Consider the following 24881-nt stretch of genomic DNA (forward strand, 5'->3'; position numbering starts at 1 on the left):
GGGATTTTCTCTTTAAAGGATCGTTATTCTTGGTCAGAAATGGTAGGCCAGGAGATACCAGTAAATGATGGCCAAGTGTATGAGTGATGAAACTGTTCCCACCTAAAAGAGCACAGCTCACAAATCTGAGCTCTTGATGCCAAGGCAGTCAAGATTGCCTTTTGGAACATATGATTTTTAGTTGAATTGGGCCCACTGAATTGAAGGGATGACAGGAGTCTAGGAACCTTATTCAGGGGACCAGGTGATGGGAAGCCTTGCAGGAGCTGGCCTTTGTAATGCAAAAGACCAGAGAAGTGAAGCAGCAATTTCTATAGTAGAATCAATTCCAAAGCCACAAAGCAAGGGTTCCAACAATGTAGAACTATTTCAACAGAGATTTCAACTGTGTTCAGCATGAAGGTGATTTAGCCAGACTTTCCATACAAACTTTCATTGTTGGATAGATGAAATCTTAATTTTTACACTAGATACCTAGGAATGTTAATTGAATAATTTCACAGTAGATTAGATTTAAGAAATCCACTAGTGAAGGTTGCAGCACAAAAAGGGGGATGCTTAGAGACTTTCCCTCCTACTTTCCTAGTGGAATCGATTTACTTACTAATTGTTGGAGCAAAAGGAACCAATGACCGTTTGGCAATTCAGGGCCACCAGGTAAGCAGTTCCATTGAAAGCTATTAGTTTGTGCAAAACCTTCAAAATCTGCGACAGTGGGGGAAAGAGGTAGATTGTCCTTCATTTGTTCCAGTCTTGTGGGAATGCATTTCTTACTATTGCCTGATTGCCCAGGTTTGGCGACACATACACTGGAAGTTGATGGTTCTCACATGTGGCAAAAAGGATCCACATCCAGATGTGGAAGCATGTTGGCAATTATTTGGAAGGGATGTTTGTCCGACATCCACTGGGTTGAGACTTCCGTACTTCTTGACAGAGAGTCTGCTATTACATTAAGAGACTCTGTGAGGTCAGTTGCTGACAAGTACCACTTCCTTACTTGTGTCATAGGATAGATGGCATTACTGTGTTGAGAGGGGCTGAGTGTGAGCCCAACCTCTTTATAGACATTGCAATCTTATTGTCCATAGCTCCAGGAAGTTGATGTGACACTTCCTTAAAATGTGACCATCTTCCTGCTACCTGACAATCCTCCCAATGGCCTACCCAACCTTTCAATGAGGCATCCATGTGTATTGAAACTCGTACAGGTGGTAGAGTCAGGTCGACCTGCTTTGACAGACCTCTTCTAGGTCCATGGACAGAGTATCTTCCCAACCCTCTGACTCCTCGGATGAAGGCAACCGCAAAACCTTTTCCTGGCATGTGAGAGCCACACTCTTGTTCACAGCCTTTATTCATAATCTGAGGATTAGATCTTCCAAAGACAAACTGTAACAGGCCCAGAATTCGTTCAAACTTGTCTGGAAAAGCTTGGCTGTGTATGGAATCTTTTCAGCTCCTTCCTTATTCTGGTTTTAGTGTTTTTAGGAAGAGACAGCTGGCCATGTACAGTATCCCAGCAGTGTCCTAGCCACAGAAAACGTCTGCCGAGGGTAAGGCGGGACTTGTTCCAATTTATCAGAAAACCCTGTGACTGGAGTCTGTTGACTACCACTCAGGTTTTGTAGGCACTCATCTCTTGTGACTTCCCTGATTTGCCAGTCATCTCGTCAGGCCACCAGTTGGTTTCTTTTTTTTCCTGAATTTTCTTTCCTGAGCTCTCTGACAAATATTGCTGCTAATTTTATGAAGATACTTGGAGCAGTTTTTAATTGAAAGTTATGATCATGAATCTATACATTTCCTTCCCTATTCAAAGCCTTAGGAAGGGGCAGAAGGGAATGGCGATAGGGGCATGCCAGTATGCATCTTTCAGATCTAGAGAGATGGTCCAGGTCACTTGCAGAATGAATAAGCTTACTTGGGCAACAGTAATTACCTGAAACTTGTGGCAAACAGTGTGTTTGATCATATTTGACAGGTTCTTCTTGGGGACACAGAAAAGACATGCTTGTTGGCAAATAAACATGTCATCCTCTATGGCTCCCTTTCTGAGGGACTTCTTCACATGTCCTTCAAAGGAGGGATCTAGTTTTTGGAAAAACCCCTTCAAAGGAGAGGAAGGGTGAGACCATTTCCATCCTGTTGAAGATAATACTGTGACCCCAAGGGGAGGACTTCAACTCATGTGATGCTGTAGAAGACGACCCCTGACCATGCAAGTCGTAGAGGGCTCCACCTCTTCCTTTGCCTTTAAGAGGCAGTCGAGGAGTTGCTTTCCCCTTTCCCCTGTAGGAGTGTTTTTGTCTGCTTCAAAAGAAGTGCAGCTGTTGTTGTTATCCCCATTTCCGTCATTGGAGGGATCCTTTAGCTGAGACTGGAGGCTTACATGGCTCAGAGGCATATCGAGCCTTCTTAGGCTTGGGTGGAAGAAACTCTCGGGAGTATTGTTTTCCAGGTTTCCCAATTCAAAGAAGAGTATATATTGTGCAATTCTGTTGTTGGGCTTGTTCAACAAGTTGTTTGACAAGAGACTTCAAAAAGGTCCTGACAGAAGGGGGAAGAATGTAATAAGGTCATTTTGGGGAGCGATATGTTGGAGCCCACCAGTGCTTCCTTTTGAGCCTTAATGCAGTACTCCATAAAATTGTAATGTGCTTCCCGGTGTTTTGGCTACTGCAGCAAACATTGTTCTGGAAGACTCTGAAAACCCTCTCATAGCTAATTCCTGCATAGTAGTAGAGGTTATGATATTAAGGAGGTTGAGCCTAGCATGAAATTCAGACCTGGTTGTCCCATCTGAGACTTTTCTCATGAGGGTCCCAAATTGCTGGATAGCCACATCCAATTGGAGCTTTTTCCTCTCAAAAGGAAGGACAAGTGTTGCCCATTCCTTTGTGGAATTATCAGATACTAGGATGGCAGAGACAAATGGCTTTATTTCTACCATTTACTCTTGCTTCCCATCCACCCTGTGAAGTAATTGGTTCTCTAAAATAATTGATGTGTTGTAGTTTCTTTCAAACTGGAAAAAATTTGCTTCTATGACTTTCATTGCTATATTAATGGGCAGGGTAACTATCTCCTTCAGCAGTTTCTGAATTCCTATTGGAGGAGAGAAAAGTCACGCAGTCCCAAAATTCTATGCGCTCAGCCTCATCCATGGTTTTCCATTCATTGATGAGATATTTTCCATCTGCTGAAAAGATGCACATTGAGGTGATGCCAAGGGTTATCAGCATCATTATTGCCCAACCTGGTTATATTATTGTTACCAGTCAGAGTTGTGGAAGTGGGTAGGCTGTCTCTTAGTACCAGTTCTGATTTCAGTGGGGATCTAGACAACTGATTCAAGTCTTGTTGGGCTTGGGATTTTTATTACCCTGTTCCCATGACCTAAGTACTTTTGTTAAGAGAATCCATCTCTGCCAGGGCAGATTGTGCAGCATCTGTGTTCTCTCCTTTAAAGGCAGAGAAATTTTTGCACATCACACAATTCACATCCTGACCAGACCAGAATTTCTCTCGGGAATCATGGATAGCTTCTGTGATATACTGCTGCTCAGTAGCAAGGTTATCCTTGACACTGCCCATGATTTACTCCTGGATTTCTGAAAGAACAGCAAGCAGAAGTTATACTTATCTTAGTTTAACCAGACCACTGAGCTGGTAGAATTTTCCTATCAGGGACACCTGTATGAACCAATTGAGCAAAGGCAGCCATATCACCGCTGCATGGCAGGATGGAAGTACCAGGGAAATTACTACTCCCTAGAAGGTACTGGCACTTCAGACAGAGTAGGGTGGCCCTTGTCAGGGTTCCATTCGGCATCTGATTGTTGCCTGAAGGGCCCAGATTCTCATCTGATCTCTCTTATGTAAAGTAGAAGACTATGCCCCTGGATCTTCTGGATTCAGAAGGGAAAATTCAGTGGCTGTGTCTGCTACATGTCAAGTATTAGTGACATTCCTCCCAAGGAAAGACACTATGTCTCCATAGGGGAAGTCGAAGTGTGAGGTCCTAGAATCTGCTGCTCTGAAGCATTGGCCCAAATGTGGATTCTGTTTGGAAAGAGAAGGAAACATACTGCCAGAGTTTTGCTGGAAAGATGTAGTCTCCTCCTTCCGTATTCCTACTGAAACCTATGAGCCAAAGAGACAGCTTAAACCAAGCTCTTTCATCATTTAAACTTGCTGCCAGGAGCATATTCACACATGTCCAGCAACCAACTGAGTTGTCCTTATTCCTTGAAGGGCTATGCTCATGGCAGGTGATATGAGCCATCCTCACAGGGAAAAAGCAGATTGAGCACTGCTGCAGCACAGGTGATCTGTGGGTCCTGTTTAATAGCAAATACTAGAAAATATTAGAAAATACCAACACCTATACCAAGTGTTAGCTACCTATAATCTCTGTATAGACAGCAAACACTTCAAATTCAAAAAGGCTGACTTGGTCACAAGTATGTGTTCATAGTATGTTGTTAAGGATGATGCTCATTGGGTAGTATCTATTAGACAGTAGTAATGTATTAAAATATTAATTCACAATTATTACGATAACATTGCCTGAAAACTAAATGGATACCCATACAGTGTATTTTTGAGGTGAAACTTACCCTCTTATCACATAGCTTTATCTGAGACTACAGTACTTTGGTGCGGGTTCGCTTTATCAGAACTACAGTACTTTGGTGTGGGTTCGACAAGTGTTAAAATTTAAACAGTCATTAACAAACACTCCCATTAGTTACTCCCCCACCCTAAAAGGTAGGGGTAGGACAGCAAATGTTTCGGTTGCTCATCCTACTCTTGTCTGCGAAATTGGACAGCAGTGTAGACAGTTGCTCTGAATTTTGGTTTGTTTTTCCATGGTTTTTGACTTGGATTGTCTAGACCATGGTTTGTTTTTTTCATTATGGATTCTTCTCAATCTTCCTTATCAAAATCCCTTAGATTTTGCAAGGTAAGCAGTTGCAAGACCAGATTGGTTTCTTTTGAAGTACAATACGCACGAGTCATGCATTGATCATCGTGGGGTAACGTGTTATTCAGACAATCGTTGTGATCATTGCAGGGAATGGTCTTTGCAAGAGAGAGAGAAGATGGTAAAGTAGTCTTGCATCTAAGCCTTCCTTAGAAAAAAGTCTGCTTAAGAGATAGATAGGTCTATTGATTCATCTTCTTTAATAGATGCTCAGCCTTCCATGCCCACTCAGCCTTCCACTCCCACTAAGTCAGCTCAGGGTAGGTTAGATTCAGTGAAGTCTGATGTTGATTCTGTAAAATCTAAGATTGAATTTTTATGTAACAAGTTTGAATCTTTTGCATCTAATATATCTGGTGCATTGGCAGAGACAGTGTCCCCTCGTTCCATTGGCAACTCCACAGATGCAGCTTTATCTGCCCCATCGGCTCCTCCTGCTGACATGCCTGGTTGTTCCTGGGTTTCCAAATGAGGACTGACATCCCAGGATGTTCATGGACTGTGCCCCTTGCCTCTCGGTCCTCGGTGACAAACTCAAATTGCGCTTGCCTTAAGACATTCATGGTAGGGTGAAAAGGTTTAGGCGCTCACTTTCCCAAGTTTATTATAGCAATTCATCCGAACCAGGTAACCGATTGTTTTCAGCAGTGAATGAGGCATTCAGGTAGTAAGCGTATGTACCTAGACTCCTTTTCTGTTGACGATAGTCTGAGTTTTGATTTCATCAAGGCTGCAGGTATGTCCGCTTCCAAGGCTTTTGCGGCTTTTATGGACTGTCTTTCAGAAACTAAGACTAAGAGTGTCAGATATTCGAGGCCACAGGAAGTGTCGAGTCCGCACCAGGTGTATTCTATGCTGCAGGAATCTTCATTGAGTCTGTTCGCCACCTCAGCCAGGCTGCATGCTGCCTCAGCCAGACCACATACCGCCTCATCCAGGCCCCATGCTGCCTCATCAAGTTTGAGGGAAGAGTTGATGAATCCTCATGTGACAGTAGGCCATAGAGTTTCTCGGGGCCACAGTTAGTGTCTGTGACGCGCGAGTCTTCAAATAGTAAGAGGAGTGAGGAGGTAAGTGCAAGTGAACAAGTTCTTAGCGGCATCAAGGGAACAGGTTGTGCTCATCCTATGTTGGAAAGTAAGTCACCGTGGTAAAAGGGTTCTCGCCCTCCTGTGTCAGTGGATTTTCTTAGTCTGATCTTGAGAGAGACCATTCTCAGTTAAAGTATTTACCAGAGTTGATTATTAGAATTCTAGCGCCGGGTCTTACAAGACTATCTGGTTCTGAGGCTTTTTCATTTGTCTCAGATGAGGAAGACTTGTTTAGACCCAGCTCTTCCTCTTAAACATTCTCCTTCTCCCACATTACCCTTGGATTAGGAAGAGGAACACTTAGAATCGGTCACTTCAGGTTTTAAGGGACTGGTTTATTTGTGTTTGGACAGATATCCTCAGTTCTTTTCAGTGAAGCATTCGAATACTGCTCGCTCTCCAAGAGCTTCCAGGTTGGGATCTGATTATTCTCCTCTCCCTTCCTTTAGGCTATCAGATTCAGTAAATGGGAGATTTGACTCTATTGCTAAGGCTGTGCCTAAGAAAATCTTCTCTAAAGGATCCTCTCTTTTGTCTCCCTTCCTTCATGCTAGGAAATCACTAGTGTATCGGACAGGAGTTTCTCCCCTTTTCTCCTGACCTGGCAGTGGACAACGCTTTTTTGTTCATGATTTTTCTGACTAAGAAAGGTGCTGTTGCATCAGGCAGGTTGCATTTCTCTATTCCAGAGGCTGAGAATGTGCATAAGAGTTTGCTAATGCTATCAAAGCTATGTCCTTCAGTGAAATTATACTGAACACAGTCAAACTGTGTTTGAAGGAGTTTGGTGAGCTTCTTCCTCCTTTGGCCAGGGATCCTTTTTTTAAGGCCTTAGGGTTTTTTGCTTCCTTAGATAAGGCGTTTCATGATGTGATGGGAACTATCCCATGTCGAGAGCAACCTTAAAGTTCACATAAAGAGAGCAGCCTTGCTGTCTGCTGGTTCCTTCAGTTCCCCCCTTAGTAAACAGTCCTTGATTTCAGCACATCCTTTTGGGAAGATTATTGAAGAAAAACTGTCTGCATCTGTAGCCTCGGAGACTGAGAAGACAGAGGATAGGTCTTTTGTCCATCAGTCCCGAGCTTCTAAAGGGAAATCTCCTGCATCTTCCTCCTCTTCTTTTAAATGCCTTCAGGCAATGCTACCTACTTTTCTAGGTCTTCCTTTCCAAGTGCTGGAAAGAGAAAAGTATCCTTTTGCCAGCAAAGTTCCAAATCCCATTCTGCAAGAGGAGGGAAGTTTATAACAGAATCCTAAGTTTAATAAATAGCTCCTTGAGCCCTCAGTTACCTGTGGGGATCAGGTTAGACCTCTTTGCTCAAGTGTTGGAGTGCTTAGGGGTAGCAAAAGTACTTTCGGAAGGGTATTGCATTCCTTTCAGGAGTTTGCCTCCGTTATCAAACCAGCCCATAATCTTTCGGTCTTGCAAAGGAAACCCAGAGAAGAGAAGGATCTTGAGTCAGGAAGTCTCTTCTTTGTTAGAGAAGGCAACTATAGAGGAAATACCAGCTACTGCACCAGGGTTTTACAACTGGCTTTTCCTAGTTCCAAAGGCAATGGGAGGTTGGAGGCCTGTTTCAGACATATCCAAGCTCAACCTTTATGTCCAACTGTCCCCTTTTTCCATGGAGTCGACCTCGATGGTCTTAGCCACCTTGGAGAAAGAGGCATGGATGTTTACGGTGGCAATGAAGGATGCGTACTTTCATGTCCCTATTCACCAACATTCAAGAAAGTTCCTACACTTTGTCTTCGGGGGAAAGACATACCATTTTTGAGCTCTTTGTTTCAGACTAATTTCTGCACCTCAGGTTTTCACCAGGGTCTTATTCCCCTTTGCAAAATGGCTTAACTTATTAGGTTTAAAGATACCTCTATACCTGGACAATTGGATTATCATTGCAAAGTTCAGGGAGGATTGCCTGAGGGCGAGGGAGCTAGTTCTGGGCTTAGCAAAAGCCCTAGGGTTACTGATAAACGTAACAAGGTCATCACTGGAACGATCTCAAAGAGTGACCTACCTGGGCATGGAGATTTATTGTTCTTTTCAAGGTTTTTCCTACACGTGCTTGAGTAGACAATCTCTTGTCAATCGCAAGCAAATTTGCCTCTTCAGGAAACCTGCCAGCCTAATGTTGCCTGTCTCTGTCAGGTCACATGTCTTCTCTGGAGGAGTTAGTCCCAGGTGCTCGACTATGGATGAGAAGTTTCAGTTGCACTTGAGGAAGCACTGGCACAGAGAGTCACAGCCAGTCCACAAGTTAGTGCCCTGGAACCCAGATCTGTTCCCTTACCTTCGTTGGTGGATGTCCAAAGAGATACTGCTTGCAGGGAAGTCTCTTGAGTCCTCAAGCCCAGACCCCTCTCTCTGTTCAGATGCCTTGGACAGGGGCTGGGATATACAGTAGTTATGGGGAATCAGGTCGCTTCCGGACTATGGTTCCCAATCAAGAAGACTTTGCACATAAACTGCAAGGAGTTGTTGGCTATCCAGAAGGGGCTGCAGAAGTGCAGTGACCAACAAAGTCATTTCTGTCTTCTCTGACAACTCAACGTCTCTGTCGTACCTAAGAAGACATGGGGACACAAAGTCAGAAACGTTAGTAGCCATTACCATGGATTTACTGCTCTGAACGAAGGAGAGGAACATAGTCCTAATGCCCAGTTTGTACCTGGTTGATTGAATGTTCTGGCAGACATGCTAAGTCATCCAGGACAGGTACTCTCCCATGATTGGACGTTAAATCTGACTGTGTGTGAGGCAATTTGGAAAGAGTTCGGTTAACCTCCCATCGATCTCTTCACAACAGAGTTGAATCGTCGTTTCCAGTTGTATGTCTCACCAGTTCTGGACCCTCAAGCCTGGACAGTAGACGCTATGGCTTTAGACCGGGCAAATCTATTTATATATGCTTTCCCTCCATGTCTGATGTTGAAGGAAGTGCTCAAGAAATTGAGAGAATCCTGGAACACCACCATGATTCTAATCGTGCATTGGTGGCCGAGGAGGTATTGGTTCACAGACCTTCTAGAAATGTTGATAGAAGTTCCAAGACATTTACCTTTTTGAACAAATCTACTTTGACAGACAGAGACAGGGAGGCTACATGGAAATATCAGCATGCTTCTTTTAACCACTTGGAAACTGTGAACAAGCTCCTCAGAGCTAGAGGCTTTTCAAAGTTGTCTAGGGACTCCATCCTCACTGCAAGGAGAAAGTCCACTAATATATTATATGAGAAACAGTGGGAGCTGTATAGTGCATGGTGCAAGTCCAGGGGCATTTCATGTCTTCACACCAGCATTGATAATGTAGTCAAGTTTCTATGATTCTGAAGATATGCTAAAGGATGGATTGGATATTTCAAAGGATGTTGACATATGAACGGCACTGGAAAAGCCGAAGGTTCTTCAGAAACCTCTTTTATGGAACCTAGATATTGTCTTACAACACCTTAGAGGCCCTCCTTTTGAGCCCATTCTCTCAAGGCTCTTCTTTGAAAACCTTCTTTCTGGTGGCCTTGGCTTCGGCCAAAAGAATAAGTAAATTGCAAGCGATATTGTTAGTAGGGTTTTCTCATCCTGGAGCAGAATTATCTTTACTGGCTTCCTTTCGTGCCAAGAACGATGTTAAGGCCAAAGCTCTTTCTAGAGCTTTCTCTATCCCTTCGCTAGAAACTCAAATTCCTGGGGAAGGAGAACTGGTTTTATGCCCTGTAAGTGCTCTGAAGTATTATACGTCCCGTCTTAAACCTGTAAGGAAGCAGTGTAGGAACCTATTTTGGTTAGTCAGGAAGCCTGAGGTTCCGATGTCTGAAAATGCCATAGATTTCTTGATTAAGTCCTTAATTCTGGAAGCACACCATACAGTCTCTCCAGAGGTTTGTCCCCCTTTGAAGGTGAAACCAGACGATGTCAGAAAAGTGGCTACTTCTATTTAGTTTTCACCAACACCTCTCCCTAGACCATCTAGTATTGGCAGCACTGTGGTGGTGTAGCTCTGTTTTCACTTCCAACCACTTGGGGGACGTAGAGAGCCAGTATGAAGACTGCCATACGCTAGCACCTCTTGTTTCAGCAGGAGAGATTATCTCCTAGTCTTCCCATTATGTGTCAAGAATAGATAAGGGTTCTCTCTAGCTACCTCCTTCCTGGGTAAAGAGGAACTATGTGATGAGTTTGTACATGGTAGTTTACTCCATTTTATTTATTTGGGTCTTTTTGTATACTGTAGTTGTCCTTGCTTTGTTTGTTCTTGGGTGTGGGCAAACAAAGTCTTTCTTTTTTTTTTTTGTTATGTTATTTGATGTTGCAGAGCCATTACTCCTCATTGGAGAAGGCTACCCGGAGCTGATTAAGTAACACTTTTATTTAAATTTTGGCTTGTTGTTTTTGGGTGTGAGGTACCACTGCAACTTGACTGGGTAGGTGGTAACTCTTGAGGGATCATCATTTAGTTGTGGTTTTAGCTTCTGTCAGCCCTACAGGCCTGAGGCACAGGTGCCAATAAATTGCCATTCTGCTGCATTGCAGATCTTCAACCAATGACCACATTTGGGCTTCACATTCCACCTCCTTCCCCTCAATGTGGTACCACCTTGACATGGTAAGGGGGCTCTTGAACCCCAGGAATTTTTTCCCAGGTTTGAGCCCAAGAGTCCCATATACCAATATATATTTATATTTGGATTAATTTTTGTGGAATTTTCCACTTTTACTCAAATTTATTTGACCTGATAAATAGGAAAAGATATCATAGCTGGGAATGGGTTTATATCTGAAGCTAAACAGTGAGAAATGTGGGAGGACCATCAACTGCCCGATAATGTTTGGACTTGAGAGTTATTACATTGATAGCTCAAAGGCGGAACTATTCTTTAGGGCAGGACCACAGATTCCAGGGGGATCTGGTTCTGGGGATAGGACTCTCAGTATTCTATCCAGTTTGCCCATAACATGATGGGGATGATTGTATTCTAGTAATATTGTCAGTCCTAGCAAGTGGGTTAGGCTTACACTAGGGCCACTCTAACCATGTTGTGCCATCCCCTGTGGGGTAGGGTAGGGAGTGGACATTTGGGAGTCAATTCTCACTTGTGCCATTGGTGGAAGAATAAACTCCATGAAAGGCTTATGATATCTTTTTAAGGTTTTCAGGTTTATTTAATTTTTTTTATATACTTGAATCTTTATACTAAGTAATTTTAAAGATTCAAGTACCCCTGGACCCTTTGATGGTATTGTTCCGGCACAGATGATGACTGCTGCTCCAGTACAGAGCAAATCTTCTAGCATGGAAATGGACAATTCTCTGGATAATCCAAATAATCAAAAGTTGGATTATCTGGAGTTTTATAAGGCATTCAAACTTTAATGCCTTATAAAACTCCCAAAAAGAGTAAATACTGACATGACCCAACCTTGACTCACTTTGACTCCCTCTTTGGGAGTGGAAGTTGGTCAAGGTTTCTAACCATGGAAGCTGACCAAAATATTTCAGCTTTAAAATTAGAAAATTATTTATTAAATAAACATCCAACGACAGGTATGTCATTCAGACAAATAAAAGAGAAAACTTGGCTTATAGAAGCCACAACAAAAAGTCAGTCTGAAGACTATTTGTCTTTGAAGAATATAAACAATATTAACATAAAAGTGAAAACCTTGATACTATGAACAACATTCAGGGTACCATTGTACTTCATGAAAACGACAACAAACCAGTCGATAAGAAAATGCTATTATACTCTCTCAAAGATACCTCAAGGTCCAAGATTGTGAGGTATATGTTGTACCAAGTAAAAATAGCAATAAACAAATATTAAAAATAGCAAAAATAAAATTTGAGGGTGAAGGGCTACCTCAAAAAATAAAAATTCTAGGCCAAAATAGAGAGTTAAGACCCTGTGTCTCAAAGCCACTGCAGTGTCAAAATTGCAGTAAGTTTGGGCACACAAAGAAAAATTGTCGTAATGAACCGGTATGCGCTTATTGTGGATCTACTGAACATACCCACAGTGGAAGTGCAGTGAACCTAAATGTGTAAACTATGGGCAGAATCATCGTGCAAGATCCAAAGAATGCATATATTATATATACGGTACGGAATTGAAAATACTACGAGAACAAACGGGTGTGCTTATAAAAGAGGCTAAGTTGGAGTTAAAAGTGAGAGGAATTCAAGATCCGTCTAAGATACATACATATTCTTCAATAACATGAGCAAATAATGAAACAAAAATGCAAACAGATAGAAGTAACAGAGCATAGAAAAGTAAATCTCAAGAAGAAATTAATAATTTAGAAATAAAAACTAAAATGGTAAAGAATATAGAAACAGGTACAAATGAGATGGATATTTTATCCAATTCATTTGAAATATTAATGCATATAGAAACACAGGAAGATGCTACTACTAAAGTAACAGAGGAGGGTCATGATGGACTGGAAATTAAAGATAAAAAAAGACATTTGGAGAGAGCACCACCCAAAATGAAGAAACCAACAATTATTAGAGAAACATCAGTTAAACCAAAGGTAAAGGAGATGAAAAAGGAACAAAAACAAAAACAAGCTAAGAATTTACCTCTATCTTTTCCTAAAATTGTAGTAAAACCTATGAAGGCAGATGTCAAAAACAGTGAAGAAGTGAAAGAGAACCATACCATTGATAACAATGATTATATCAAAGGAGAAGAGATTACTCCGTCTCCAGTGATTGGTACAAGAGCAAATGAAAAAAGAAATATACCCTGTACATGATAATACATGTGAATGTAATGATTGTTTCATTGAATTATGCAATAACAACAAAAGCATAACAAAAAAGTTGGTTTAAACATTATAAGAAATTTTATGAAATTTAGAAAAAAAGAAACCACGGATTTGAGTACCCATGAAAAACGTTGCATGTGCATTGAGCACTTAGTATATTATAAAGAAAAACAAATGAATGTCATGAGTAAATTATTAGGAAAAATCCAAGGTGATGATACAAAAAAAGAGAGTAAAACTCGACCACTATAACAAAATATTTTCAGTAGCTATATTATACAATGGAACATAAATGGTCTGCAGACCAGATTACACCTAGGAGAAGTACAACGGTTATTAAAAGAATATGAACCAGTGATATTATGTCTAGAACATGTCAACAAAACACTGTCAGCAATAGGTAAATATACCTTAGCATCAACATCACAAGAGGAAGTAGAAAATTTAGGTACAGCCATATATGTACAAAACAAAGTATTTACAACAAAGTACCTGCTAACATTATTGACTTGCAAATATCAGGTATTAAAATTTGAGTAAAAAATGATAATTATGTAATTTATAATTTATACAATCAACCTAATAAAAATTACGACATTGACAAACGTAAAAAATTATTTATTAATGCCAAGGAACCTACATTAATAGTAGGTGATTTTAATGCTCACAATCCGTTGTGGGACTGTAATTGTACAGACTCATATAGAGCAGGAAGTAAAATAGAAGAATTCATAGATTCATACGACATGTGCTGTATAAATGATAACAAAATCAGCACATTTTTTGTAAAACACATTGAACATTTTCCTCAATCAACTTAACTCTGTGTACAGCAAACATACTAGGCAGGTTGGATTGGAATACAGTTGACGACTTGCACACAAGTGATCATTTCCCAACATTAATTTCATTATTACAAAATAATCCCGCCAAGCATGTCACCTCAATATAACATTTATAAAGCAGATTGGGAGCAATATGAATTTCACACTAGAATTATCCCACCATTTGAATATTTAAATGACCATAATGAAACTAATAAATTTCTTGTTGATTTTGTTAAAAATGCTGCTGATAAAGCAATACCAAAATCAAAAGCTCATCCAACAAAACACAAAGTCCCATGGTGGTCTGAAAAACTAACAGAATTAATAAAAATAAAACACCAAATTGGAAGACATTAGATAATTTGAATAGAAAGTTCAGTAAAATAAATAAAACATTACCGATATTAGAAGAAAATTTACAAAAACTGACCTTATTATTATAAGAAATTGATACATTAAAACCTGTATATAACAAAATATGCTGTACTGTATTTGTATATCAATTATTTATTTCTTTTTTATGGGTAATATGTTAAGCTAACTTTTAAATGAAATTAACTGTAATTTCATTTAAAAGTTAGCTTAATGCTGTATTTTGGGAGCATCATTTGGGTCATATTTAATTTTTAAACTCTAGAAATAACCATTTATTAACATTTTAAGTGACTGTATGAAACATAAGCGAATCCTCCTCTGATGCGAAGGTTCTGGAACCTTACCTCGCATAAGTTCAAGGTATTACTGTACGCATTATTCACAGAAAGTTCACCTATTCACGGTATTTTTCATAGAGAAATATTCACTAATTACTGTATTTTCATATTTTCTTGACTAAATGCACTTTTTGTGATAAGATTATTAAAATGCTCAGGTATAAGCATTTTTAAAGGGGTTTTTTGGTGTTTGAGCTATCAAGATAGGCAGTTATAAGCGTTTTTAGAGGGGTGTCAAGTATTCGTGGATTTTAACTATCATGGGGGTTTGTGGTAGGCATCCCCCAAGAATACCGAGGTCGATTGTATATATATATATATATATATATATATATATATATATATATATATATATATATATATATATATATATACATACTGTATGTGTATATCAACTAATGTATGTCATATCTATATCGATATCTACACATTTACCTTCTGGGAGCTGCAACCTTGCCTTTAAAGAGCACCACTTCCAGCTGGTAGTACCTTGTTTAGGACCCCAACATCAGGCTTCAATCACATGTCACCTCTTGGTTGACACCATTTTAGGTCAAAGTTAGATGCACTGTCAAAAATTCTGGCCCTCATGAGGAGCACCCAATATCATTTGTTAGCATGATGAGGGATAAGCCCAGGATGCTGAGTACGTTATCTTTGTGTCTCAACTGTGGCACCTGATAGATGACCTTGGTTAAAACCAGTGGACCATTGGAACAGAATAGACCATTGGCTTTATTCAGCTAGGAACTACACTGCAGGGAACTGGCAATCTTGTGTATTTGGTAAATGAATCCTCTGAGGGTTGTTGTTTATTGGTTTTTATACTGGCTGTAATTTGGTAATTGGAGTCACTACTTTTTTCTTAACAAGATGGCTATTAATACACTTGGACATCAGCAGAAAGGGAATACAGAGGAATGTTTGAAGTTTACAGGAGCATATGTTGCAGTTTTCACCAACTTGACTTCACCAACAAAAAAGTTGACTCAAGTATCAAAGGCTGATACATAAAAGCTTCTTTAGGAGAAGGATGAGTAGGGATTTGTAGAAGATAATGCATAGGAAAGACATGAATAGAGGAATTTTACAGAGGGTTTTTGCATCACACAATGGGAGTATGGGTAAATATATATATATATATATATATATATATATATATATATATATATATATATATATATATATATATATATATATACAGTAAACCCCAGTATTAGCGTTCTCATGGTTCATGGACTCACGCATTCAGCGGGTTTCTCTGTGGAACATATCTAGCCATCATTCATGGAAAATTCGCCCATTCATGTATTTTTACTGAGAAATATTCACTAATTACTGTATTTTCATATAATTTTCATGAATAAATGCACTTTTTTTATGAAACTATTAAAATACTCAGGTATAAGCATTTTTACAGGGTTTTTCTTGGTTTAAGCTATCAAAATGGGCAGTTCTAAGTGTTTTTAGAGGGGTTTTAAGCATTCGCAGATTTGACCTATTCGTGGGGGGGTGTGGGACACATCACCCGCGAATACGGGGAGTTCACTGAATATATACTGTATATATATATATATATATATATATATATATATATATATATATATGTATATGTGTGTGTGTGTGTGTTATGTATAAATTTACTTATTGTTTTATATGCAGTTTAAATACCATTAATTTTTATTTTTATTTCTTAGGTCCCATTAATTTTTATTTTTTATTTCTTAGTCATACCCATTGTCATGGATGGAGAGTTTCAACACAGACAAGGAAAGTATGCACCAAAGTCAACCCCTTCCACCATCATCTGCTCCCCCATCTGGTGGAGTGATTACATCAATGCCTGATGGGACAGATGCCAACAAAGCAGGAATGTTCTCCAATGTTTTTAATATGTCAAATGTGTCCAACATGCTGTCCAGGTAAGACTTTATAATATCACCATGAATTGTGATTGTGGCTAGTTTTTGCCCAGGATTTTATTAGGTCTTTGCTTAATCATGTAAGAGAAGGTCTGCATGTTTTTTATTAAATTTGGTAATGTTTAATATAAATAGTTTATTATTGACAAGCAGCTTAACAATATCACAAGTACAGTAAAATGAGCATATTGTTGACTTTTTGCAGAATTAAAAAGTCTATCATGATAAAAACTATGTAGACCTATTATGCATCTTACTCACCAATTAATAACTTATTTTCACACTAACTTTGTGATTTGCACTTTTTTTAATAAATCTAAAGGCATGAGGTATTGACCCTGCTTAACCCAGTATATTGTAACCATGTTTAATATTAGAGGGTATTAAAAATTTGCTTAAGGCTTTCTGTCCGTGAACTGGAAGTTATTTCAGTTTACATTATTGAATCCTTTCATTATATAACTAATGCGGAGTACTAGAATGTTTTAGTATTTTAAGTAGAGCAGATTATTAGTTTAGCTTTAGTTAATTAAAGAATCATAATATATGAATTGGATAGTTTTACCATAGACCAATAGTTTTCTGATTAGTTAAGGTAGTTGTGCTGTATTGTGACAATACTTAAAAATTACGGTTGTGCAGTAATTTAGTTTTTATGGTTGAAGGAAAACTAGTGCTGTAATTTACTGAATGAATTATAAAAATATTTTTGATAAGAGAAGAATTCAAGTAAATTTCTAGCTGGTGAATTTTGGTGCCAATCAGGTATGTGACTTTAAAGAATTTCATTTAGAATCTGTAAGATGCACAGACAGTAAAATAATGTCTTTCTATGATCTTTTATATTCTGTTTATATAGAGGAAACCATTAACCTTATAGAGCTTAATACTTTGGTATGTGCAAGGCCATCCAACTAACTTTATACCAGGTTGGCTACTCACCCAAAACCTTCATTTGAAAGTTTGTTATTAAATTGCTGCATCTTAACCCAGTTGAAAACGAGAACCTTAGTATGAGAGCAGTTTTTTCTTGCATTCAGGTATTGACCTGACCCCTAAGGCACACCACTTGTAACATTTCGCCGATAAGGAAACATCCCAGAACTTTTTCTGTTCCTTAGTGAGTCTAATTTTCAATCTCCTACTTGTGGCACCTTGTCAGATGCCGTATAAAAATCCAGATAATGTATATTAATTAGTACTCTGTTTTTATCTAGACATATTTAAAAAAACGTGTCATAGAAGAAGGCTAAAAGGTTGTATAAGCATGAACTCTTGTAAGAAATCCATGCTGACTATCTAGAAATGTAAATATCTCTGAATTGAGGAGAAATTTCTTCTTTGTTTCATTGATCACTCTCTGGTGGTATCCATTTGGAGATGGAAACTTGTTTGGGTTCAACTTAGTTGTTTTTGTCAATCCTGTTAACTATGATTTCCCTAACAGCACATTTCTTTGCTATCTAATTGAGTCAACAGGAATTTCTAAGTGTCTTTCTGATGAAGTATCTCTCAGATCTGCAGTATACAGTACCTCCCTGTATTCCCTTTGTTTTATGAGCCTTTTCTGTCCACTGTTATGGCAGTTTGTGTTAGTCCTTGACTATTAGCTATATCTATACTGAACCATCTTGGCTGTTTAAAACCATTTGGTGTTATTTTTCTTTGCTGAATGCAAAAGTTTTAAATTGCCATAGAATAGGTTGTAAATAGAAGCCACTTTTTCTTAGCATCAGCCTCCCTTCTTCCAGGAATTTTTTTCCTCACTTTGCAAGCACAGGACAAGTAGGCATTGTGCATTGAATATTAGGAAGAGGAAGAGAAAATTAAATCAAAATGAGGTGAGGTATTAAGAATGGTCAGATTAAAATCCTATAAATTTTAAAGATTCTGGCTCTATGACAAGGAAGAGGAAAAGCTGCCATAATGGAATGCAGAAACAATATTGAAAAGTTGAATTTGTATATAAGTGGCTTACCAAGCAATTACATAGCTACTACACGGCAGTCTAATGAAATTCAAATTTTCGCAGTGGCGCTACCATCACTAGTGCAGGTGACAGGGTCCTGCCCACTTTTGGGATTGACAGTTACAAATCAGCAGAGAGGATCAATTAGTTTCTGCCGGCTCCCGATTAACATTGGTAGTCTTGTGCAGTTGTTGCTTCATCTTTTTTGGATTTTGTCCTTAGTTTTGGGGAAGTATTCTCTTTCACACTTTTGTGGTGGCTTTTTCTGTCCTCGTTATTTTGTTCGTTAACATTATTTCTCAAGATACTTAATTATGTCTGACTCCAGCTCTTCCAGCATTCGTTACTGTACTTGGGTGTAAGACCAGACTTAATAAAGTGACTTATGATTCACACACTGTGTCAGGTGTAGGGGGCAAGAGTGTAGTAAAGAACTTATCTGTCTAGAATGTCAGGATTGGGAAGATAATAAATGGAAGACCTTGAAGTCTCTTTTGGATAAATTAGATCAAGACAGGAAAAGGAAGGCAGCCTTTAGAGCTGAAAGTAGAGCTAGTCAGGAAACTCCTTTACCAGGTTCCTGTGTTTTCGATCCCAATGTTGTCAGTCTCGAAGCAAAATTCAATAAAGAATTCAAGTTTTTAGCTAATACTGTAATGGAATTGGGTTCAGGGATTTTGTGTTGAAATTGGCACCCAGTGTCAATGTTGCGCCTAGTGGCAGTGTTGTGAGTGATGAGGAGGTGGTTGCTCATCTCACTGGTGCTCCTGGATGAAGGTCACTGTCCCGCTTCCTTGCACCTGGGAGAAGACATACCGGAGGTCCGAGGGAGGCCAGTGAGATTTGCCCATGGTCAGTCATCCCCTCCGTCAAGCCTGTTGCACGGTCCCAGGCTATGAAAGAGCACCATTGGAAAGGCGTCTCTCTGTGCTTCTCGCTTTTCATAGGATTCGGAAGACTCTGTGCCAGACGCAAGGCATCAGCAGCATAGATCTTATGTCTCCGGCCTTTGAAAAGACATTCTGATGTGGCAGCCAGCTTGCCTCCTGTCAGGAGATATAAGGATGCTAGTGTTAGTCCGCAGCCCTCCTGCAGTTTCACCGTTCCACCAACTACCGCTTCTTCCGCTGGTCTTCAATCTTCTTGGAATAGTCTAGAGCCTTTGTCGAGTCATGAGCGCCCTATTTTGGTCTCATAGCAACATGATTCTTTCAGTAAGTGCCAGTCTCCTCCTGCTAAGTGCTTTCTCGGCTCAGAGTGCCCGTCTCCTTTGACTTGCTTGGGCCTGCTTTGCCTCTTCAGTCGTCTGCACTAACTGTTCAGTGTCAAATTTTGGCGCTTGGCGCCAACTATAGGGCATTCGGTGCCAACTGTGGAGCATTCGGCGCCAACTTTTGGGCTCTTGGTGCCAATTGTGGGGCACTCACCACCTCTTCCCTCTCCATCAGCCCAGGAAGATTCGGCCTTAGCCCCGATTAAGCGTCAGCTTGAAGAACTCATGGGCTTTTTAAAGAAGAAAACAGTCGTTTCCAAGAGCAAGGACACTTTATCCCGTCTCTTCTGATGAGGAAGAAATGGGACAAGATACAGCTCCTCCATCTGTCTATTCGCCATTGCTAAGATTCTTTCTGGCGAATTTTCCAGGCTTCTTCGAGCCTGCTACTCGTGGTTTCCCAGCCTCGACATTTCTTATGAGGAAACAATCGGCTGACGTCGTCTGCCTCCCCAAGCTAGTTCTTTCCTCCTCCTCAAAGAAAGTTCTTTGAGAAGTAGACGAGTGGCTGGCTGTGAAGAGGAACCAAGGCAAAGCAACCTTTGCCTTCCCCCCTTCAAAACTTCTCAACAGAAAATATCGGTTTTACGCCACTGGGGAAGCTCCCTCCTTGGGGGTCTCTGCCTCCTCCCAGGGGAATTTCTCCGGGTTGGTTGACGCCACACATTGCCCTGCATTCTCCACAGCCAAGATTTCCTTCTTTTCATCCAAACTGGACCATGTTGTCAAGAATCTATTCAAGGTGTTAAAAATCTTTAGCTTCCTTGATTGAACGGTGGGGGCTTTAGCCAGAAAAACCAAGGGTTGTCAGGTTTTAGCTGAAGATTTCTCTTCTGACTGGTTGGGAGTATTGTCTTTCATAGACAAGGCAGTCAGGGATGGCTCTTGCAAGCTTGTCTCCCTGTTTTTGTCAGGAATCTTAAAGAAGTGAGAGCTGTGGTGCTCCTTCACCACCAAAGGAGTCACCACAACACAAGAGTCAGCTCTCGTTCTCTTCTTTAGACAGGTCCCATCTCTTCCCCCAAGACACGATTAAGGAGATTCTGTCTGATCTTCAGAAGAAATCTACAGCTGATCTTAAGGCTCAATTTGCCAAGCATCCTAAGGAAACTCCCGCAACAGCAACCAAGTCCTTCTCATCTTTGCAGCAGCCCTTTCAATCTAGAAGTCTTCATTTAAACTAGCCGCTAAGAAATGAGAACACAGTCCTTAGCACCCCGGTTAGAGCCAGGCTACACCTCTTTTGCAGGGAATGGAGCTGCAGAGGGGCAGAACCCTGGGTAATCCAAGTGTTGAGGGAAGGATATTCCATCTCTTTCCAGGAGAAACCTCCCCTTTCCAAATTGCCAATCAACTTGACTGCCTACTCAGCTCACTCCAAGAAGCTTGCCGCCCTTTCTCAGGAAGTAGAGTCCCCTCTTCACAAAGGGGCAGTAGAAGAGGTTTTGGATCTCAAATCGGAGGGATTTTACAACTGTCTCTTCATGGTCCCCAAGTCATCGGGAGGCTGGAGACCAGTTCTAGATGTCAGCACCCTGAATCACTTTGTGCTGAAAACCAGATTTCATATGGAAACCAGTCACTCTGTCTTGTCCTCTCTTTATCATGGCAACTGGACAGCCACCCTTGACATGCAGGATGCCTATATCAATGTTCCAATTCACACAGACTCAAGGGAGTTCCTGTGCTTTGTGTTTTGGGTCAAAGTTCTCCAGTTTCAAGCCTTGTGCTTCGGTCTGTCCACCGCCCCGTGGGTTTCACTCAGATCCAGTTTGCTGATAGTTGACAGTAAAAACAAGATAGATATTGAAGTTTATTAACATATAATTCATTATATAAGTCACTTGAAATTGTCAGTTCTGTCTAATCAAAGAAGGAATATTATGAGAAAGAGATTTTGAGAGTGAAGAAGCATGAGGGGAAAGCAATATGAAAACAGATTGGGGGCAAGTGTACTCATATCCCCTACCAAATGGCTCCCCACTCAGAGGACTTGGAAATGCTTCCCACCACACATCTGAACTCAGAATTTCATAATAAAAGTATTTTTAAAGCTCTTACCTGGCCTTCTTACAGTACTCCTTGTTCAGGGGTCCAATCTGGGGTCTAGCTCTTGAACAAGTGGGCTTACTTATACACCTTGAAAATCTGACTGCAATTGCTAATTCAGGCAGGAAACTTAATAGAAAAAACAGTTGGGCTGAGGGCCGTACTTCAACAAGGGGCTTTGCAGATAATCATTTAGGTTTACTTTAAATGGAATATATTTATAATTAAACACATCAATCAGAAGACTAGGGGCTGCCACATGGTTTGTTATGCTATCACTGTTAAAAAACTGATTAGTCTATGATTAATCCTCTTAAAAGGGATTCTAAAGAATTGGTTGCAGTGGCCATTTCACTGCAAGAAGCACAAGACAAGTTGATGTTTCCACGGCCGATGTACCGTCTGCAATGTGATAATGCCAGTGGTTACACAAAGATGAATATAACGATCTCGGGCGAATCGAGGGCTGCACAGAGGGTGCCAAGAAACTCGATTCTGGTACAGTATACAGGCAGTCCCCGGTTTACGATGGGGGTTCCGTTTTTACGCCATGTTGTAAACTGAAAATCGTCGTAAACCGAAAAATCGTCGAAAATCATCAAAAATCATGAGAAAACGTTACTTTTAATGCTTTGGGTGCATTGAAAACGATGTAAACTGCATTTTTATTGAGTTTTTCATCAAAAAAACCTCCAAATTATGATTATTCTGCTGTTTTGGAGCCATATTTCTTCCGTCGGATCAGCATACGTGGTGTCGTAAACCGGGAAATAATTTCTGATGAATATATTTGAAAAGCGTCGTAACCTCGGAACGTTGTAAGCCGGACCCGTCGTAAACCGGGGACTGCCTGTACTTGCATTAAAATTCACACTTGAGATAAATGAGTCAGGTCTTTGTGATAACTCACACTTCAGAAAAGAAAACGAGAGTGCAGTTGAAGATTAAAGATCGTGACTGTTGAAGAAACCTCTAGTCAGGACATTACCATAAGGTAATGGAGCGATGGAGGGGCCTCGTTGAATTTCACCAGGGATGGAGGGATGAGTTCAATTGGAAAATGCACAGGTAACGCGACTAGGTGGTCGAAAGGTGACCACGTGGAGGGGTCAGCTCAATAAGGAGCATTCAAAGGGTTGTGTGTGGGTCTGCTACCGGGGTGTTCTGAGAGCGATGACCACTGTTTCTCGCCTTATATGACCTCAGGCTTATTATCCTGCTCCTCCCAGAGGTCACTGTGATCATGGGATGGCGGTACAGTCTCCTCATTTTCTATGTTGGGATCTTCCCCAAATCCTGGTGACTTCTGGCAACCCATGTTCACCAGTTTTTACGGGGAGCTCAACCCTTCTGGCGGATTTTTGGCAGGCTTTGTCTCCATTTGCCTTTTATCTGAAAAGAGGTAATTCAATCAGTCACCAGGTCTTTAAAAAAGATAAACAGATGCACCAAAAAGGGGGCATGGAGAGAAGTTGACACAGGGGCTGAGTTTCTCACACCCTCCTCAGTTAGGCTATGTTATTTTGGGGTGCAAGGCAGTTTGGAAGTTTGGGTTTGCTTCAGAAGTGGTTTCCCACTTAACTAAAAAAGTGTCTTAAACTGTACAGGGTAATGAATTTTGATTATTGTAATCAAAGAAAAGTGGTGCTATTGAAAGGGGTTCCAGTGCTAATTGAAGGCATTTTCTAATTTGGGAAAAGATTACAAAAGTACAGAGAATGAAGGATTGTGAATTTCACTGAGAAATATTTGAAAGGTTAAAGATTGCTTTCAAGTAAATGAAAAGGAAATAAAGTATAAGTTTATCTTGGTTGTAAATTTTAACACATTACAAGCTCAATGTAATCAACAGTATTGCAATCCAATGAAAAAATTGAATTAAGTGGTCTCACAAACATAATGGCATTTTCATAAAGAAGCCATTATGATACTGTACTAAAGTATGCGCTGCATGACTTCAGTGAGATATAATTTAGGTATATCCATCTGTCATGGAATACTTAATTTGAAAAAATAAAACAAAACACTAGGTTCTCTTGCATTGTATTAAGACCTAGGCACTGATAATCATCTTCAAATGTGATGAGACCCTTCTGTATCCTAGAATTGTGACTGAATATATGAAGACCTATCTCATAAACAGGGAGGCCATCCATATGTGACTTGAGAATTTCAACTCATTGGTCTAGTTAAACTACCTAAAAATAATCAAAGCACCAACAGGGAAAAAATAATTCCAAATGCCTTAACCACAAGCAAGCATTGCAAGTACGGTTTGACTGCACAGTAATAGCAAAAGCAGACAGAAAAATATTGGCATTGATAAGAAAAAGTAAGATTATCACCAAAAGGAGGGTTTAAGAGGGTTTAATTGTCCATTTATATTCTTCAAAATTGCTTGGTAGATGAGAGTGAAGGTCATACCCCATTTGCAAAGGACCTCTCACTCCAGACAAAGATGAAGTTTTCTTTGTGAATTCTTTGTTAGTTGACCCTTTGAGTACCAAAGTAATAAGTTCTAGTAAGGCAGTGGTTGCACTTGATACACTTGATATGAAAGTTTTAAATTAGGATTGTTGCATCACAACCTCATTAGTCATGTACATTATATGCCTCGTATCATAGTCCACCATACTACCAGGATCAACAGTGTTTGTATCTCTGTGACAGAAAGAGGAAGTAGTCTCATCACACATGCAATCTCTGGATCCTTAGGAGTATATTAACTAACAATTTATGTGGTCCTGCAGTGCTGCCAGCAGCTCTTCAATCATTCTGCTTATATTTTCTTTGGGATTGCTTGCCAGTGCTTGTCACTATTATATTTTCTGTTGAAAATAATTTATTTCATATACAGTATTGAGTATTTAGGCCCCATTATGAGTTCACGCTACCTAGCAGCTAGCACTGTAATTGTTTACTGTCAGTGAGTAATTAACTTTTTTTTTTTTTATAAATCTTTTGAGAATGTAGGTTTTCAACAGTGTATCATCACTCCAGAATTTTTAAGTGTTTTGTGTATAGTTCACACTTTCATTAATTTACCTTCATATGTGATTGTGATGTTAAATAGCTTAGGCATAGTTAAGTGGTGAGTGCTTGGCAGTGAGTTGCCATTTATAATACATTGCATTTTTGGTAATAGTTGTGTGCTATATATTTACCTTTTAGTGCGGACTTTTGTCAAACAACAAAATAGGAATATATATTGTGTTTTTTGCTTATCTTTTTTTTCTATCAAATTTGTAATTACGGTACTATGTACAGTATATA

General features: G+C 39.9%; 1 protein-coding gene across 1 annotated transcript in view; it reads left to right on the plus strand.

Annotated features, from left to right (window-relative positions):
• mtd (mustard) overlaps window positions 1-24881 on the plus strand; it is a 1060402-nt gene that overhangs the window by 778801 nt on the left and 256720 nt on the right. Inside the window, exon 12 of the mRNA XM_067104583.1 lies at window positions 16124-16317. Within this exon, the coding sequence (XP_066960684.1) occupies window positions 16124-16317 (194 nt within the window). The remainder of the gene's footprint in view (window positions 1-16123; window positions 16318-24881) is intronic.

This window comes from Macrobrachium rosenbergii, chromosome 5, assembly GCF_040412425.1.
Source record: "Macrobrachium rosenbergii isolate ZJJX-2024 chromosome 5, ASM4041242v1, whole genome shotgun sequence".
NCBI lineage: Eukaryota > Metazoa > Arthropoda > Malacostraca > Decapoda > Palaemonidae > Macrobrachium > Macrobrachium rosenbergii.